Genomic DNA, 19,874 nt, shown 5'->3' on the forward strand with positions numbered 1-19,874 from the left:
TCAAACTCATCGCCTTTTCAGAGTGAGGACTTCATCAGCATTTGTTGAGTGAACCCGATGAGCTTGAGAATGATGATGAAACTAATCTTTGTGAGTCAAGACATTTTATAAAATCAGTTTGATGTTAACTTGACACCTGGGTTGGCAGGGAGGGAGAAGAAACAGGCACCCACTTACATTGCCCCTGGGTGTGTAAATCGGCACAACCTGTTTTGCGGAATTACAAATGTACACGCCCCTTGACCCAGCAGAATTCCATTTCTAGGAATTGATCCTACTCAGTATGAAGTGACAAAGGTATAAACGTATGACTGGAAACAGTCTGACGTCTAAATGTTTCTCCCATCAACAGGGACTAAGAACCTTATGGGTCACCTGTATAGTGGAGTTTAGTTTGATCATTAAGAGGGAGTGAGCTCTATTTGTACTGATCAGGAATCCTTCACAAGGTAATGTGGGAGAAAGATAAAAAAGAGTACGTATAGGATGCTTCCATTTGTAAGAGCGTAAAAGGGAGAAAAATAGATCTGTATGCATGTACTTGCTCATGTATGAGACAGTCGGGAAGAAAGTGAAAGGCGGTAGTGATTCCTTCATGAACGGTGGTGAGGGAGCCAGATGGCTGGGGAACGGGGTGGAAGAGTCGAGGTCTGTCGGACGTGTGTGCAGCAAACTGTTGGGGGACGTCTTCTTGCTTAGTGTATCGGTTTTCTGTTGCTGCACGACGCCTCACAAATTTGGTGGCCAGGGAAGGCAACCTCATCGAAGGAGTGCCAGCCCTGTGCTGCACATATGTAGTCTGCTGGTGAGAAGCATGTCGTGGGTTCCACCAGTGCTCGGGGGAGGAGCTTGTACAGGAGTGTGACTCGTTGTGGGAGTCCCCTTGGGACACGTCTGCCATGCCATCGGTCAATTTTTAGTACCTAAACCTCGCTCTTCAAGGATTAAAGTGAACACTAGAATCGAGAGTTTAGTAACTATGGACCAACAATGTGGATTTTTAGTAGGGAGACCTTGTGAGGGTGTGGTGATCTCTCAAGAGTTCAGGCTGTGGCACCTTAACCCCTGGAGGTTTTGGTCTCAGTCTGACTGAATCCATGATTTTCATCTGGTTGGTAATGAACTCTGGTTTTTCTTGAATGAGCTAGTTTTTCTAAAAACTTCTTGAATGACTGGATTTCTTTCCTGCCTATTAACATGCTTTAAAAGAAATAAAAGCAGTTAATTAGTAATTTTGAGAGGATTAATAGCCAGGTCTCCTCTCCAATCAGGAGTAATGTGAAATAGTTGGGAGTTCAGGAAACCCAAGAATTTGGGGGGTGCCTGGGTGGCTCAGTCGGTTAAGCGTTTGACTGGATTTCTGCTCAGGTCATGATCTCAGTTTGTGGGATTGAGCTCCATGTTAGGCTCTGTGCTGCTGGTGTGGAGCCTGCTTAGGATTCTCTCTCTTCTCTCTGCCCCTCCTCACTCACGCATGCATGCTTCTGCAGGCTCTCTCAAAAGTAAATAAAATCAGCTTTATTTAAAAAAAAAAAAAACAAAAAAAACCCAACCCAAGAATTTGCAAGTGAATCTTGACTGTTAACTCCACCTGGTGGGGGGTTTCTGTCACTGCAGGGGGATTTAACACAAATACAGCCCTGGACAGTTTAATTCAGAGTGACTGTTGATTACTTTAAGGATCAACTCTGCTGGGTTGCTGGTGTCAGACAGCTCATATATCACTCTTGTTGTAGACTTTGCTGTTTTTTGCTTGTGCTTATGAACTGTACTTCACTGTACACAGAAAGGATGTGATAAGACCCACAGAGTAACTAAATATTTGAGTGGCTCCTTTGACATAATTTACATATTTGAAGAGTGACATTGTCACAATAACTCTAGGAACAAGAATTTGACCCAAGGTCACAATAATTTGCACATATATATATATATATATATATATATATACACACACACACACACACACAGACACACACACATACATATATATAAATATATGGTTTATCCACTTTTTTTTGTTGATTACTTATGGAAAGTCTGTATAGGACTGTTACTATAGTCACCATTCTCTGTAGCTTCCTAGAAGATACATGATTGCCTAATGAAACAAGCTTAGGATTCTGGGATGTCTGCATAAACGTCTCCTCTCCGCCCTCCCCGTTTCCTTTGGCCACTATTCAAAACTGGTTTCCTGTTTTGGGGGAAAGAGGCATTGTAGTGAAGTATTAAGGAGTTCCATCCCTTAAGAACGAAGCTACCTTCTGCTTGGCAAGCCATTCCAGGAGAACACATCCCTGAGCCCCCTCCCCTCCTCCATCCCCACACCGTCCCAGCCCCTCTTCCATTTCAGATCTAACCTTGGCATGGCTCCTGAAAAGCCTTCCTCTTTTCCACAGTAAATTGGGTACCCTTTGGGGGCCCAGACTCTGTTGTACCTCATCGTCTCTGTGTTTCCAGGAGATGATGAGGTACGACATCATCTCTTTCTTTCCAGCAAGATGCTCAGTGTATGATACCGAGTGAACTTTTAATAAAGGCTTGGTGAATCAAAAAGAATTTGCAGATTTTTTTCCTTTGTGTTGTCTAAAAAAAAGAAGGGGGAGAAGACAGTTTGGAGGAATTGATGTTTTTATCATTCAAATATTGAATGAACAAAATGCTGCTTTAGTTCCTTCTTTACTAATCTTAGGTGATGAAGTAGGTGATATGCTCTCGGTTCTAAAAATTCATTTCTGAATGAGCAAATACCTTTCTGTCAGATTGAAAAATGTTTTAGTTAGATCACATTGTAATGAATCAAGGTTTTCTCTATCATACGGAAGATACCAGAATATATATATGTTTTTTTAAATTTTTACAGTTGTTGTTGATACAGAACCACAATAAAAGAAAGTTGAGATTTCTTTAAACGACCTGATGAAATGCACATGCATATCTTCAACTCATTTCCAAAATATATACAAATGAGTCAGTTGACATCTGCTTCTGCTTTTTTTTTTTTTTTTAAGGTATAAATGTGAATCTGGCCCCTTTTAATCATCTCCAGCACTTTGTCTAAGTAGCTTTTCATGATTTGTATACAAAAGTCACTTCCCAGGAGAGGAAGACCCTTTAAAGTGTAAGCCGAAGTGTACACACGATTAACATCAGAGAGACCTTCGTTTTTGGAAGTAATTTGAAAGAAAATGAGCACGGTTTAAAAAACAGAAAGAAATTGGAACCACATTTTTAGGTATTTATGTGTAACCAGAAAGGACTGTATCAGCCTTCCTCTGTAGTATCTGCTTCCTCTGTAGTATATGCTGTGACTTTATTGTTATTTCCAAGAATTGATTTAAGTAGAAGTAGTGTTTAAATCAGGATTTTAAGGCTCACAGGTCTCAAAATGACTTAGTTGAACATCTGTTTTTTAAGTGTCAGTAATAAGTGAATACTTGTAGGAAAGCATTGTTTGGAAGACGTAGTATAAAAGTACAGATCTATTCCCTGTTAAAATGCAGCTCATATAAAGAGGGAATGAGTTTTTTTTCCCTCCTATTTCAGCATGTTGGAGTGTATCCACTTGTGGTGAAAGATTTTTCCCAGATGAGGCATTTCAAAACCAAGACGTGCCCAGTTTTGTGACTGTAGTGGTGTTTCACCACACCAGGTTGTGTCTGGGTCACAGAAAGGATATGGAGGGTGTGCTCCGACTGATGGGGTTTGGGGTTCTTCTCGGGGACTTCCCTAGAGAGCTTGAAGGAGCCCCTTTGAATGTGAGTGACCCAGTAGGCTTGTGCTCCTAAACTAAAGCTCAGATTTCATGCCTCTTCTTTGTTTTGTTCTTTCTGACCTTCCTTTTAACCTCTTGTTACTCATTACCCTCAGTCCCTTCATCCCGACCTGCCTGTGAGTGTAATTGCCCCTTCGGATTTACCCCAACTCTCCGCCTTTTCTCCCAGTCCCTGTCATTTGCAGATGTCCCCCTGGGGGGCGGTGGGGAGGGCGTGACTTGAAGCTGCTCTGCAGCCCTGATGCCTGCCCGACAGAGCTGGACATCCTGAGCTCTGGGCCTTGGGTCCCCACACACTGCTCAAGTCTGGACTGCCCTCTGGGCCACCTCTTGGCAGTAGAACCATTCTCCCCAGCAGCTTTTCCAGCCTAGCGCCTGGAGTAACACGTGGCTCCACTCCCTTGTCACAGTGGGGTCCTCCACACTCCAGGGGACCCTGACACTCCCAGGTGAGGGCGTGGGCTGCCAGTCCAGCTCACCCTTCCTGGAAGTTCCTGGAGTCCAGCCCATTCGGCCTCACCCCCCTTGTTTGTTTTCCTTTGGAGAAGACCCCACCCCCCCCCACCGTGGCTAGGGGGGCAGGTCTGTACTTGTGGGAGTCCCAGTTGTGGGCTGGATCTGCTCACAGGTCCAGTTCTCTGACCATTGGAAGCAAAGAGGTTCTTTTCAGGGCTTCTGAGGCCTTCTGGGGAGCCTTGTAACTAACTCCCAAGCCTGCCTCTCAGTGCCTTAGCTAGGACTCCAGCCAAAACACTTAAGTCCCTTTCCTTTCAAGCTTGGTCTGTCCAGGGACAGCTTGTTAGAAATGCAGATTTTTAGCTTCCTCCCCAGTCAGTGTCCAGGTAGCACTCTGGGCTCCACGTAGCTCTCCAGGAGATTTCTGTACATGCTCACACTTGAGACATGCTCAAGTATACACGATACAGAGTGAAGATTGCACAGTGGGCACTCTTTGAGGGTCATGGTCGAAAACATTCACCCCAGCCTTTATTTTCACTGTTAAGGAGTTTGAGCCCAGGAGGACGTGCTGTAACTTCCCTGAGCCACATAAGCACTGGAAAGAGGAATCAGGACTTAAAAGTGGGGCTGCTGACTTATTTTTGTCTTTCTAGAGCATCTTCTCACCATATGATGTTCCTTCTTTTGCAATATGTTAAGAGCTTGCTTAATTTGTTTAAAACAAACAATCAACCACCTGTTCTTTCCATCTCCCCTGGTTCCCCAAAACAGCAGTTTCATTAGTGGCCTTGGTCACCTCCTCCCGCAACTGCTAGATGCTGGGATATTTGGAAATTTGCATCTGTGCAAGAGAACAAAAAAGGATTGGAGCCCCTAAGATGTCTTTTGGTGTGGGCGCTTACAGAGAGCACCATACGTTTTTCTCTTATGTGCACTTAGCTAACATCTTTTGGAACTCACTGTTTGCTCTGTGTTGGTATGGTAAATATTTTTCCAGATAAAGAGAAATTGTATCTGTCTGAAGGGAGTGCAAGATTCTTAATCAGCAAACACATTAAAGTGTTCTAAGTGACTTGGAGTTGGTTGCTTGTGTAGTGAGTGTGGTGGTGCTAAGTGCCCCTGTGCCAAAGGACGCCCCCCTCCCCCCACCCCACCCACACCCACACAACTGATACAGACCAGTGCTGGGCTCCAGGCTGTAGCCAAAGTCCGAGTTCGAAGGCTGACTAGAGCCTAGAGGTTTGGAGTTTTGTACTTTACTAAAAGAAGAGTTCTGGCCCGTTTTAGTTGTACACCAAAAGATGATAATGGAATTGTTGGGCTCTTCTAAACTGCTCCCTTAAGCCGTTTGTGGAAATTCCATGGTAATCCCTTTAAGGATTGTGATGTTCAAAGAAACAAGTTTGGGCTTTTTGCTTGTTCTTTCTGGCCTTGGCCATTTGTTCTTTGTTTATGATGCATTTATTTGGTATGTTTTGGTAGGCAGTTTTAGTTGAGAGTAGAAATGTGCTAAGCAGTACCTGATTTTCTGAATCCCATTTGCCTTTGAAAAATGAATATCTAAGACTTGCTTTTCCATGCATTTAGCTCTTTTTACTTTGAATGCACCGTTCCCTTGAGTGTGTAACATTCGGACACTTCTAAGTTTATTTTTTTAGAGAGCGGAGCGTGGAGGGCAGAGAGCAGGACAGATAGAATCCCGAGCAGTCTCCATGCTGCCAGCGCAGAGCCCAGTGTGGGGCTCAGTGCCACAAACCGTGAGACCATGACCTGAGCCAAAATCAAGAGTCAGATGCTTAACCAACTGAGCCACCCAGGCACCCTGAACAATGACCCTTTTTAATTGTTTTAAACCACGAGTGTATATTGTGTTTAGTTACTGCCGTTTTTTTTGGTTTTTTTTTTTTAAAGATACTTTTTCCCGAATGTCAGCCTTGGAAAGCTGATGAAACTTGGTTTGTTTATTTAGGCATGTAAGTTTTGGTCACACCTTAAGCCATGCTTGTTTCTCGTGCTCTAGGAAGGATTTGGGCCTTTTTCTTTGATCAAGCATTCTGTGGGACAGTGCCCAGATGTTACACATTTGAGTGCATAGTCTTGGCAACATATGCTTTACTGTACTGCCTTTAGAAAAAAACTTCATTGGGGCGCCTGGGTGGCGCAGTTGGTTAAGCGTCCGACTTCAGCCAGGTCACGATCTCGTGGTCCGTGAGTTCGAGCCCCGTGTCAGGCTCTGGGCTGATGGCTCAGAGCCTGGAGCCTGTTTCCAATTCTGTGTCTCCCTCTCTCTCTGCCCCTCCCCCGTTCATGCTCTGTCTCTCTCTGTCTCAAAATAAATAAACGTTAAAAAAAAAAAAAAGAAAAAACTTCATTAATTTTAAGGAAATGCAAGAATCATAAATTATGCTTTCTATGTAATCTTTAAAAGATTAAATTTTTTCTAAAAACAGGAAATCTGGCTAGAAAAAGTTAAATATTAGCTCCAACTTTGTGAAATTGTTCATATTTGTCAGCTTTGAGCCACACAAATGACATTTTTGGGGTCAACCTAATAGACCTTCCAAATTAATCTTTGATGGATAATAACCCATAGCAGTCAGCACCGACCATTACTTCACTTCATCGTCTCTCCCGGCTTTTCAAAAAGGTCTGCATTCTAGATGTTGCTTTTGTTCCAGCTGTAGCTGCTTGCTTCCTAAGAAGGGCTTTCTGCTTGTCGGAGCTGTGCAGGGGCTACCTAATTCTTTAGTCCTGAAAAGAGCTTTTGTTTATTAGAAGTTTGTGACTGAGAGCCAGCGAGTCCAAGGAGAGCCTGTGGTTGCCAAATGCGGCTTCAGTTCTCTTTGGCGTGAGCAGACACTCGATCTAGTAGAGTACCTCTTCCTTTTGCTGTTAAAATGAACGTAGACTAAGCGTTAGAAACTTCTCTCTGGTGTATTTGCGAGAGCTCCAAGAGCTCCTTATTAAAGCGTGTGCAGAGTAAGGAGGGGAGACGTTGTGACCCAGCTCCTAACTGTAATCATAGCCCCCTTGAACTCAGGGGAAAGAAAAAACCAAAACAACTCAAGTATAGCTTTTAAGGTAGCAGTGATTTTGCATTTGCTTAAGAAATTTCCCCTTGTCAAATAAATGCTCGTCTTGTCCCACCTTTTCTATGCTGGGAAGCAAGCCACTGTCGAAATCCTTTTTGTAGTAAGTTATAGAGGTTTACCCCCCATCCTTAAAGGAGATACAAATAAACATAGGCATGGTTTTTATTGAAAAGAAATGTAAAAACGTTCCCCACTTTATTCTGCTCCCTTACATGGTCAACTTTTGGAACTCTTAAAAGATTTACATCCAGCCGGGGATTTGGAGAATGTCCTAGTGTATTTGAAGGCATAGTTGCATGGCAGTGCCCCCTTGTGGGAAAATAACATATTGCTTCGTTCATAGCTTGGTTAAATCTTAGCAAGGACTTTTAAATTTCCCTTAAAAATCTGCATGTACAAGTCTATTTTGCACAAAATGCTTTTTCACTAAAACCTGTTAACTTAATGTTTACTTCTGATCTCTTCCATATTTTAAAAATAAAAAAGTAGGGGGGCGGTGGAGGTGGTGAGGTGTGAGGTCGAGTTGCTCCAGTTTCTGGGATTGGGGGGAAAACGCCATTTTGAGCAGCTGAAAGAAATTCGCATAAATGGCTTCAAATCGAGTTTTTTTTAAGTGTATTCCTTATAAAAGCCTCCCACCCCCCCTTTTTTTTATTAAAAGCAGTGCAACTCTTTTTTTTTTTTTATGTTTATTTTTGAGAGAGAGGGAGGGAGAGAGAGAGCGAGAGCACACGCACACATGAGCTGGGGAGGGGCAAAGAGCGAGGGAAACAGAATCTGAAGCAGACTCCAGACTCTGGGCTGTTAGCACAGAGCCTGACTTGTGCCTGGCTTGGGGCTCAAACTCACGAGCCGTGAGATCATGACCTGAACCAAAGTCAGACGCTCAACCGACTGAGGCACCCAGGCACCCCAGCAGTGTAACTCTTTCTTAGGGAGAGGGGGAGCAAAGATCCCTTCATTACTTGAGTACTCTCAGATGATAAAGTGTAAATCACATCACATGTTTGCATTCAAAAGTGTGGTGGTTGGCCAGGTTGTTGACAGAGCTGCCTTGAGTCTTGGCCCGTCTGCTCTGCAAGGGCAAGGGATTTCACTTCTCCACCCCCAGAAATGGTGGGATCACCTGTGTTCCAGCATTGTGACGGTTAGCTGGGAGAATGCATGTGCCTGGCATATAACAAGTTCTCCAAACATAGTAGCAAGAATAGTGCTGGTTATTGGGTTTTGCTCTTGCTGTAAAAAAAAAAAAAAATTGTTTCCCTGCAATTATTTCCTACTTAATGTTTGTTAAATTAGTGCTAATGGGTTAACTGGGGTCCTGGGGCTTAGGAGCAGCTGTGTCTGAGGTCAGCTCATAAACCAACATGGACGTTTTGCTGGAAAGGGCTCACCTGAATATTCATTAGGGCTTTCCCCTGGTTTTAGTTTAAGGAATTTGATATGATAGGTTTTATGATCTGTTGTCATTTAAGAAATAAATACATTTTGTGTTAAGTAAGACTTTTCCTGAACATATTACGTACATTTCAGGCATTTGCAACTTAATCTTTAAAAATGTAATGTTCAACATTCGTATCAAGAGTATTAAGAGTTATTCATTTTAAAATGCTCTAATCAGTATTTAACTGTAAATAGGTGGTAGTAACAAATATATTGTATATTTGTGCATGAAACATAGGCTTACCCAAACCATTAGCCCACTTATCTGAGGGCAGGGCTCAGGAGTAGCCCACCAGCCCTGGGCTATTCAGGAATCCCTTTTCCCGCCCGCCAAGGGCTTACTCCCCACCCCCCCCCCCCCACCCCCAACCTCACCTTCCCGAGTCTCATCTAGAACACAACTATCTGGTTCCCCTGCAGGTGTGCAGGAGGAGATGGAGTCTGTCACTTCAGGGTTGTTTTTTTTTGTTTGTTTTTTTTACTTTCATTTTATTTTTATTTATTTTTTTAAGTAGCATGGGGCTCAAATTTAACGGCCGCTAGATCAAGAGTCGCTTGCTCTAACAACTGAGCCAGCCAGGTGTCCCTGTCACATCAGGCTTTTGGTTGCAACTTCTTTTCAGGGCTGAAATTGATTTCTTTCTATTTCTCTATTAATTTGTAGCCTTCCAAAGGCTTTCGGGGTCTGCCTTCATAAGCGTGACAGTGTTGGCGGTCTCCGAAAGAATGGAAGAGGCACCCAGCCCACTGTGCCCCTAGCCTGGCTGTGCCCTAGCCTGACTATTCTAAGCTATGGCCACCTTTTAGCATAGAGCTCTGTTGACAGCCTCTGCCCCCTTCCCATGCTCAGCCCCACCGCTACTCCCACCCCAGATCTCTATGCAGGGTCTCCAGGAGATTAAAAAGATCACAAAAAAAGTGTTCTCTTCAGCCCTGTAGGTTTGACTGCATTTCTCTGTTCTGAGTGCAGTTGTTTAAAAATTAGCCTTTTAGGATTCATTGGTGGGAAGCCGGTAAGGATTAATGAGAAGGCTGAATTAGAGAATATTTTTTAATGCAGTTTTGTTCCTCAGAGGTACATTCAGTAACAGAAACTAGGCCAACAAGTTATTGACAATTAGTGGTCCTTTGGGAATCTGCTTTAATGAATAGATAAGAATGATTTGTAATTAGCATAATAATTATATGCAAATGAATGCTTCTGAATTGCTCTAAAACACTTCTGAACTGTTTAAACAGCCCTCCTGAGATCTTGTTACTCTATTAATTTGTGTAGCAAATCTTTTTTTCATAGATCACGCAAAGATAAACTTCAGTCCAGCCCCTGTCCGAATTATTATAAATTCCAAGGTGGTAGGACCTGAATTAATGAGATTTACTTATACTATATTAATGGTGCTCTGTGGGAACCTGAAAGGGTGAGGGGTCCTTGGGGAGCTGTAATTAAAAATAGGAAAGAAAGCTGCTTATTTGAAAATAACTGTTGAAATGAGTTTCTTAAACAAGTTCGTAAATGTTATTTGTCTTTACACCTCTGTTACTTGCTGTTGCAAAATTTAATGCAAACATTTTTTTTTCATGGGCTTCCCCTCTGGAGTCTGGCTTGGATTTTGTCAGCTCCAATTAGTTATGCGCTGGGGTCAGCGGTGATAGGATCCAGGAACGCCTTGTTTTGCAAGTGTCACAATACGTACTGAAAAATGAAGCGCAGTGCTAATAGATGATGTTTGTTATTTATCTTCATATTTAATTTGGTTTTCTCCCCCTCATCCTGGGCTTTACTTTTAGGATGTGATTAGAGGAAATAAGCTTTGCTAGGTTGAGCGGCGATACCCGTGCATTCTCAACTTCGTGATTATCTTTGAGCTATTTGAATAGACACCTAATTAATCATCTTGTGCTCAAGGAAAGCATTTTACGGCAGGCTGCGGGATCCTAATATCTCTCTCAAGTTTTTATTTTTTACCCCGCAGAATGGTTTCTTTGTGCTGGGGGCGGGGCGGGGCGGGGGGGAGCGGGGGTTCGCGCAGGGTGCCCTTTTAGGAGCAGGTGCGGAGGCTGCTAATGCTGTGGCTTAGGCCCTCTTCTTAGCCTCCATTTCACCTCACCTGTGGCAACCCATGCCTGGTTCTCCGAGCAGTTTCTGGCGTGTGGCGCTCATCTCGATTTTTCCACAAGCTATCAAGAATCTCCTGCCGGTCCCCCCCCCTCCTACTCACTTCCCATTCATAATCATGAGTTAAATCTGGGCTCAAGGACATTTAGGTTGGCTCAGCACAGATTTTGTACTTGCATTTGGGGGGACAGCCACTCTGCTAAGAGATTCATAAAACTAATATTCTTTGTCTTCAGAATGAATCTGGTTTCTGTTGAGAGTTTCTGTTGAGAGCTGTAGAGACTAACAGATGTACACCCAAGAGGTAGCACAACTTTTGTATTCCAGTGACAGAAAACAGCTATTTATAAGAATTTAATGAACGTACTCTGTGGCTCCAGCATGGAGACTCAGTAAGCCATTTATTTCCCATATTATATTTTATTTGTTCTCCAAAGGGTGTCTTGACTTTCACTTGCCTCCTTTTTTACTTAAGTGAGAGTTTTCAATTAAATAGAGTTGTATTACCACTAATCTGAATCTACCTTATGCTGATACCATTGTGTTTTTCTGTCGTCGAGGCCCTGGTATTGGTGGAGCGAACGGGTGTCCGGAGACATTACACCTAACTTGATAATGATGGTTTTACCGAGCCCTTATCCTGGCCAGGCCTCTGGGCATCATACAGATAATTAAAATTTGATCGTAAAAATTTTTAAACACAGTGCACCTTAGCGATAAGATTTTTCTACTTTTAAACGCGATTTTAAACCTCGTTTTAAAAATACACTTCCTTGGCCTGGTGAATTTGCTTGCTTTTTTTTTCCCAAGGATTACAGAAAGTGCATAGCAAATTCAGCCTTCAGAATACCCAGGAGCTGAAGACTCAAGTAGGCTACAGCTGTCTTCACCCACAGTATTCTAAAAGAACTAATGAGATGAGAAGTCTGCAGCTGGTGGCAAGCACAATAAACCATGAGCCAAGGGCTTCTCTTCATCAGAGCCTCCCCTTTCCCCATGGGATCCCGAAGGAGACAGAATACTAACAAAGCCAGCAGGCTGTCTCATTCCACACTATTGCTCATTTGCAGCTATAATTGGTAGCTGAGGTTGCATTCTGTATGCCGAAACTGTCATACATGAAGGAATATATTTGTTCATTGTGATACGGATATGAATCGGCCAGTTTTCAAATGCAGAAAGACCAAACCAGCAATCCAACAATAAAATCGTAGCGAAGAAGGTAACTGTTCAGAAAAATTAAGTGTTTTGTTATAAAGGTACAAAACCGACGTTGTTAAAACCACACCTGCCTCCTGCTTTGTCATACCTTGGCACTTAATTCAACTGATTAAACATTTACGTATGCAAACTAACATTAAAACACAAAAAATTCCTGGGTTTTGACAAGATGCATTATCCTCATCTGTCAGGGTTAAGGTGCTATTGTTAATAATTGGGTCTTGTGACACTTTCAGTGTTACACCTTTAATGTTTGCTGCTTTTTAGTCAGGAGAAAACAGCTGGGAAGACTTACCTTGGGAGATACATGAGTGCGTGTGTGTGTGTGTGTGTGTGTGTGTGTGTGTGTGATATTTTATACGCACACACTCCTGCCTTACAGGCAAATCCACTTTGATGCCTCTGCTGCTGCTGCTTCTTGGTGTTTTTGAAATGGGTTTTGCTTATCTGGCAGTTGTGGACACCCTTCTGCTGCCTCCCGTGTGGTCCACTACAATGAGCCGGGGACAGAGGCCAGGAAGGCTGGAGTTAAGTCCTGGGCTAAGAGAGCCATACCACTTGGTCGTTGGGACCGTGGCTTCCTCATCTGTCAAATGAGGCGGCTGGGATGGTCTTCAGGGGCGGGTTTCCCTCCGTAATTCTGTGGATCCTTTAGTTCCGAAAGGTGTCGCAGGGTATGTACGTGGTAGTAACGACAAAGGCTCGGAAACAGGCTTTTTCTGCCACAGTGTGACAGGTGCAGAGCGGAGAAGCTCTGAGGCGTTACTCTGCCCTCTTCAGTTAGTATGTCAGACAGGCATCGAAAGGCCCGGAGGTGGGCACCCTGCTACGGAGCTGGGGTCGGGAAGGACCTGAAGCGGTGTCGTCAGCAAAGCCCACCCGATCCGTCTGTTCGTTTTGACCTCCACCGGTGCCATAATCGTACAGAAGTTCGTTCTGTGGGCTCCATTTCATCAGTTCTGAGGTTCCCCTGCCCGCTTTCCCTCCCGTTTTAATACACTGAGAATTAGGGTTTGTCTGCCAGGTATGGCATGTTTCATTGGCTGAGTGTGTTCCTTCTTCTTGTCACACAAAATGGCGGAGCATGCTCTGACAGTCCCTCGGATTTAGGAAATGTGCGATTTACCATTCAGCCCATGCCAGGCTCCATCATATCTCACATTTTGCATTAAGAAAAAATTTTGAACAGCATGCCCACAATGAGGTCACATCTGAGATGGTATTTAAAAAAAAAAAAAAAAGTATTCCCCCCCCCACCCCCCTCACCCCCCACTTAAGTGGGTTGAAATGGTAAACACTGGCCAGGCCTCTGGACGTTATACAGGTAGTTAAAAATTGAATCACAAGAATTTTTAACATCTACCTTTGCAGTTAAGGTTTTTCTACCTTTTAAACACGATGTTAAAACTGATTTTAAAAATGCCTTTCCTTGGCTTGTGTCCGTTGATTTCAGTTCTGACTCTCATTCTCTCCATTCTCTGTTGGCGGTTAACTCTCTGGGGTTTCGGTTCTTTGTTTGCCTCTTCCTTTCTCCCAGCTCCACTGCGACTTCCTAGGAGCTGGCACCAGGTAGGTGCTGGTTCTCCTTGTGTCCTCAGACCCCTTGGGCTCCCCTCTTAGCATCCTGCACGCTACCTTCTACGTGGTGGCTACTGAATAAATAGATTCGATCGAGGGACATGGTGTCAGAAGTGATTATTTGATAGGATGTTAAATACTTTCAATTTGGGGGAAAAGTAAGCTTGTCTGTAGATTTTAATTCCAAGCCTCAGACTTAGAGAAAACATTTGATGGCGTTACATGATGGTTTATATCGGCTGGTTGTGCACTGGTAACCTTGGTGTTGAGACTGCCTGTACGATGGATTCTTTTCTCAGCAGTGAAGTTGTTAATTTTGAGGGTGCGGCTCTAAATTGGAATTTAAGAATTCGCGTTAGTTGACAGAAATTGAACTTTCTGTGATGTGCCCAGACACATGTAACTCCAGAAGTCCTCCGGCCCCTTGCAGGCGGCTTGTTCTGGTCTGTCGTAACTGGATAGTGCTGCCTGACCTAATGCCTACTACCACATTGCAGATCTTAAAGCAGTAAGACTCAGTGTAGCCAGCTAAATGTTTGTGTAATAATTTTAGCACACTGTTGGGCCCTTTTTGAATTGTTGTTTTCTACTTGAACCTCACATTTTCCCTTCTTCACACAATTTACGTCTAACTTTCTCTTTAGGAATTACTGACACGTCATGTGCATCTACTGAGTAAATGTTGAATCTCAGAGCGGCTGCCTCTCAACATGTTTTCTTTGATTTGTGAAAGTTTGTATTATACTTAGAGATGTTCAGTGCTTGCCTTTATCTCTAGAACAGTGATGTTTCACATACGACTTGTCTGGGTGTTTTCCTTAAAGTACATGGTCTTTCCATGAATGTTGGGAAGGACCCCAGGCTCAGGGGCTCAGGAATTCTGCGTGACAAGGCAAAGGCTCTCCCTTTGTAGTATTTTCAGCTCACCAGCTGACCTCTGCTCACTGTGGCCATTGAAACTCATTTCTTTTTTTAAATCTGAACTTTACTCTTTAGGGTAGTTTTTTTCCTATCTGTAGGTTGTGTGTATATGTGTGTATGTGTAGAGCAGGCAGGTTGAAAAAGATTACTTCTTTCATTTCCTCCATTCTATAAGGAAGAGGATGTTAGGGAAATAGAATTGACACACGCTAGAACTTTGCATAAAACCAGTCTTAAGGTTGTTCCGCTGTGACGTGATACAACTGAGGTAGTTCTATGATGGAGGCATAAACCCCTCGCTCACCTCCTGTGACGAGGGGCTTCCATTAGCAAGCCGAGGGATTTGCACCCTACGGGTCTCTGAACAAGGGTGTGGACAGGCTGGCCTTGTCATTGAGGCACCCAGCACAGACCCAGCCATGGAAGAGATCAGGGCCGGGCTGGGGGGGTGCTGCCGCAGGATTGATAGTTCTGATCTGCGTTCCCGGCCACAGTGGTAGCTCTCAGTCATCACCGATGGATGCTGTCAAGACCGGGATGGTTTTATTTCTTGAATGTGCCTGTATGTGTATCGACATGTTGAAACTGTTAAAAGACGTGGGAAGGTTTGTGGAGCTCTTCAGTAACCAGTGGCTTGCTCGTCAAGACTTCTGTTACTAAATATTGTGTAGTCATCTTGCCTTAAAGTGTAAAACAGAACCAAACCCAAAACTTACTATCATAACGAAGCGTTTTCCTACTTTTCCGCAAAGGCATAGAAATAAGCCTAATCAGTTTCTGTCCTGTGTTTTAGTAGCTGCAAAGAGCTGTTCTGGCAAGGTTAAAGAAATTTCTCTGGGTTCCTTCTCTGCCTCTGACTTTGTTTTGCTTTGCAGGACTACAAAGCTGATGAAGACCCAGCGTTATTCCAGTCAGTCAAGACCAAGAGAGGCCCTTTGGGACCCAACTGGAAGGTACTGGATGCTGACCTTTCTGACAGGCAGAGTCTTGGCAACAGACCACTTGACAGGTCCCGGGTCTGGGAGAGCTGGTGACGTTTAAGTGAAAAATAGAAATGGCACAGAAATAGTTGTATTTGCGATGCAGTTGGCCAGCACGTCTGTGCTGCATTAACAAACAGAACATAGCCAGACTGTCACTTTCAGCATCATGCTATTCTGATAACTCTTAAAAAGAGACAAGTGATTTAGTCTTTGGGGATTGTAGTGTTCTCTTTTGAGACTTGAAGCAGTACAAAAATCCATGTTAAATGAAGGTTTATAGTTTAAATTTAGTCTTAGTGGAAACCGAACAAGTTCCCTTCACCTGAGCTCGTGTTCCTGGCCTTTTAATAGTTACGTCTTGGAAACCGGAACACCAGAGAACAATTTTGATGGCAAGTAGTCACTTTCTAATAAAGAACACGCCCTTACTTTATTCACGGGAGTGAGAAAAGCAGTGTCAAGGTAATAATTTAAATTGCTATAGAAATAGAAGGCATTTTAAAGACATCCACTAAACTAAACGAGAGACCCTTAAAGAGGGCTTACTGTGGTGATGGCAAGTGATTACAGGTAATTTGACAGGAGCAGGGGAACATTAAAACCTAAACGTGCCCAGAGCACATTTCCACCAACACGTTTTATTTGGTAACCAGTCTGTTTATGCCGAAGCCGGTCACCAGTCATCGGTAGAAGACCTCTAGGTGTTAGTTGTTGTTTGCAGATAGGGGATTACTGTGACAGATAGCCCCACAAGTAACCCGTGGAGTGGCTCTTGGTGGGTGTCAGACTGTTGTGTGGACTGTCTTGCACGTCAGCTAAAATGAAGGATGGATCTGACTGTTCTACGAGAAATGATTCAGAATTCTCTTATTTTTACATTTGTTCTCTGGGTGGAGGTCAGTTCAAGATTCTCCCAGTTGAATGGCCATGACCGTAGACTTTTGACTTGAATTCACAGGAAGTGATCTATGTCACTTACAAATCAAGGAACAAATTCAGTATGTGTGATCTAAACTTAGTTCAGTGGATTTAAGAATTTCCCCCATCCTTGTGCAGATTTCTATATGTGGACCTTAGAACTTATGCTGAGTCAGAGAAGAGGTCTTTCCCCTTTGAGTTTTAGCCTGGCCTTCCAAAAAGGAGTGCCGTGTTGGAGCAGAAGATGGGTGGCTGCCTCTAAGGCAGCCATATCTTCTCAAAGGCCATCTTGCTCCAGTAAGTACTAACTCTAGCTAATGATGCTTTTACAAGGGAAGAGAGGGGCCCGAAGTTGAGACTCAGGTGAATTAGACATTAAATTTTCTTGAAATTGTCAGCTTTTCAAGTGCACACTTGAAAAGGCGATGCTCCATTTTATGCTGGGCTGTCATGCTTGAGCTCCAGTCTCTTCTGTCGGAGCTCCCACCCAGTTTGAGAACAGGCAGCACATGTAGTTTGACACTGTGAGTTTTACCTAATTTCCAACGTTTTAGGAACCTGGAAGATGATTTTTATTCCTTTTTTATTTATGATTTTTGACTGCTATTGCTTTGTCTTTTATTATCAATTAATGATAAAATTCTAGAATAGGTTTACTTTCTAGAAAGAATGTGAATTTTACATTTTTTTCAGGTTGCATTTTAGCAGTCTTTTCCCCCAGTGTGTGTGTGTGTGTGTGTGTGTGTGTGTGCGTGTGTGTGTGTGTGCGTGTGTGTGTGCGCGCGCGCGAGTGGGGGAGGAGGGAAACAATAGCTTATTATTTCTCTGGGAGAATGCTCACTGATAGTGATCCCTTTTTACCTATTTAACTCTTGGTTATTAACCTTACCCAGATGATGGTGAGTGTAGCTACCCTTAAAAGCTCAGTTATAGCTTAACTAAGTTACCATGATCCCAGAAATAACTAGTAGTTCCCCCCTGTCTCTGCGGTTTTTCTTTCCACGGTTTCATTTATCCGTGGTCAACTGCATTCTGGAAGCACATGATCCTTCTGATGTCAGAAGGTCAGTAACCTGACGCTGCATCACAGTGCCTGCGTCATCCCCTCCCTTCATCTCAGTGGTCATTTTATCATCTCACATCATACAAGAAGGGTGAGTTCAGCACAAGAAGATATTTTGAGAGAGAGAGAAAGACCACATTCATGTAACTTTTATTACGGTTTTTGTTATAATTGTTCTGTTTTGTGATTAGTTGTTGATCTCTCACTGTGCCTAATTTATAGATTACACTTCATCAAAGGTACATATATAGGAAAAAACAGTGTATACAGAGTTCGGTACTGTCCGTGGTCTCAGGCATCCATTGGGGGTCTTGGAACATATTCCCCGTGGATAAGGGGGGACTACTGTAATCATGCCATCCACGTATTCCTGTGAAGGAAAGAAAACTAAAAAGGATGACGGTAGCTGGTAATACAACATATAGAAAAATAGGAACCTGTGGATTGACTTGATCTTATCAGCATCTCCTGTAATTGTGTTCAGCAGGCCCTGGGGCGCCTGGGTGGCTCAGTCGGTTAAGCGGCTGACTTCGGCTCAGGTCATGATCTCGCGGTCCGTGAGTTCGAGCCCCGCGTCGGGCTCTGTGCTGACGGCTCAGAGCCTGGAGCCTGTTTCAGATTCTGTGTCTCCCTCTCTCTCTGCTCCTCCCCTGCTCATGCTCTTTCTTTCTCTCTCTCTCTCTCCTTCAAAAATAAAAACGTTAAAAAAAAAATTTAAGTTGTGTTTGGCAGGCCCTGTTTGCCAGTGACGATACCCACCATGGCACTGATGGTAGGGCTGAGTGGTAGTTGGGGGTTTCTGTACGTCTGAACTAGGAGAGAAGGGAGGAATATGTGGTAATTAGGCGAAAAGGAAAAAGAAGTCCTGTTCTGGACCCACTTGCCCGAGAGTGTCTGTCAGAATGCTCCTGTGCAAGAGCGCAAGGGCTGCCCACTCCCTCCGCAGCGGCTCCGGGCCTTCCTTCCGTGCGCCCTCCCATCCTCTCCCTTCAGTCTTCTTTCCCGTCGCCGCTCAGGAGAAACTCCCTTTCACGAGTACAAATTCAAAAGTGCATTCGGCACCAGGTTCAGACTCTGTGATCTCTTGGAAACTCTTCCTTACTTACCCCACGCTGGCGTGTTCCTTCTGAACTCTCACAGTATTTACTGGCTGTCTACGCCGGACTGGAGAGTGGAAAAGACACTTTTCCTTGGTGCCAGGCGCTATGCGAGGTCGTGTTTCATCTTCACGACCTTCCTGTGGGGTAAGTACAACTGCTTCATTATATAGATGAGAAACTTGGCCAGAGAAACACAGGTAATAGTTGTAGGAGAAACAGCAGGATGTCTGACATCTCTATGGCACCTGATTCAGTGCCAGTCACAGAGATGCATAGTGGGTGGAGACGTGACGCTTTCTGACCCCCACATCACCAGTATGCATCTCTTACGCCCTGTTGCATCAGGCCACGTGTGTGTCTCTCTGTACTCATGGTATTTGCTAGAATTTGATAATTCCTGTTAACATTTGTACGTTTCCAATGGTCAGGGAATCTGTAGGTGACAGTGGCACTGAGGGAAATCCATTTCCTTATCGCTTGTGGTATAGGCTGTGACTTCGTTAACTTAATCCTAGTTCTGGGCCTGGGTTTCCACATCTCTAGAATGGGAAGGACATTGTCACTGCCTTAGAAGGTTGTTGCCAGGACTGAATGAAGTAGTGAGTGTTACGTTCCCAATGCGGAGGAAGCTTTGGTCTTTGGAAATGAAAAGCCACATCATCTCTGGGGGTTGATGAGATCTATACACAAGCTGCCCTATTAATGACACAGTTATCCCTTTTCTGTGTCTGGTATCCAGGGGTTCTCTTGTCTTAATAGCTGGGAGTCATCAAGCCCATCTTGACTCACTTGTCTGTACCCCTTGTCTTTAACATGTGTGTGTTACGAGTGCTTAATGTGGGTCAGCCGAAGAGCAGAGGCCATATGAATGCTAGAGAACCTTTGCTAGTAAGTGGTCCTGAGGGTGCCAGGGGAGCACCAGTGAGTAGATTTTCATATTTTCCAACTGGGTTAGAGTACGGACTTTTTTTTTTTTTTTTTTGCCTGTGGTATGATACATACCTTTTATTTTTTAAAAACTACAAACCCAGGGATGCAGGCTTTAGTTATGGATTCATCTTCCTTCTGAAAAGAGAATTTTTTGAATCTGAGCACATGAGTTATATTTTGTTATTTAGGGTTCAACACATAAGTGATTCTGTACATACTGATAGGGGAGGGATTTATAACCTGGTAAAGATTTTTGCTTCAAGGTAGATTGGTGC

General features: G+C 43.7%; 1 protein-coding gene across 2 annotated transcripts in view; it reads left to right on the plus strand.

Annotated features, from left to right (window-relative positions):
* PITPNB (phosphatidylinositol transfer protein beta) overlaps nucleotides 1-19,874 on the plus strand; it is a 63,956-nt gene that overhangs the window by 26,430 nt on the left and 17,652 nt on the right. For both annotated transcript variants that reach the window (XM_047827307.1, XM_047827306.1), the window contains exon 8: nucleotides 15,481-15,558. In XM_047827307.1, the coding sequence (XP_047683263.1) occupies nucleotides 15,481-15,558 (78 nt within the window). The remainder of the gene's footprint in view (nucleotides 1-15,480; nucleotides 15,559-19,874) is intronic.

The sequence above is a fragment of the Prionailurus viverrinus genome, chromosome D3, assembly GCF_022837055.1.
Source record: "Prionailurus viverrinus isolate Anna chromosome D3, UM_Priviv_1.0, whole genome shotgun sequence".
NCBI lineage: Eukaryota > Metazoa > Chordata > Mammalia > Carnivora > Felidae > Prionailurus > Prionailurus viverrinus.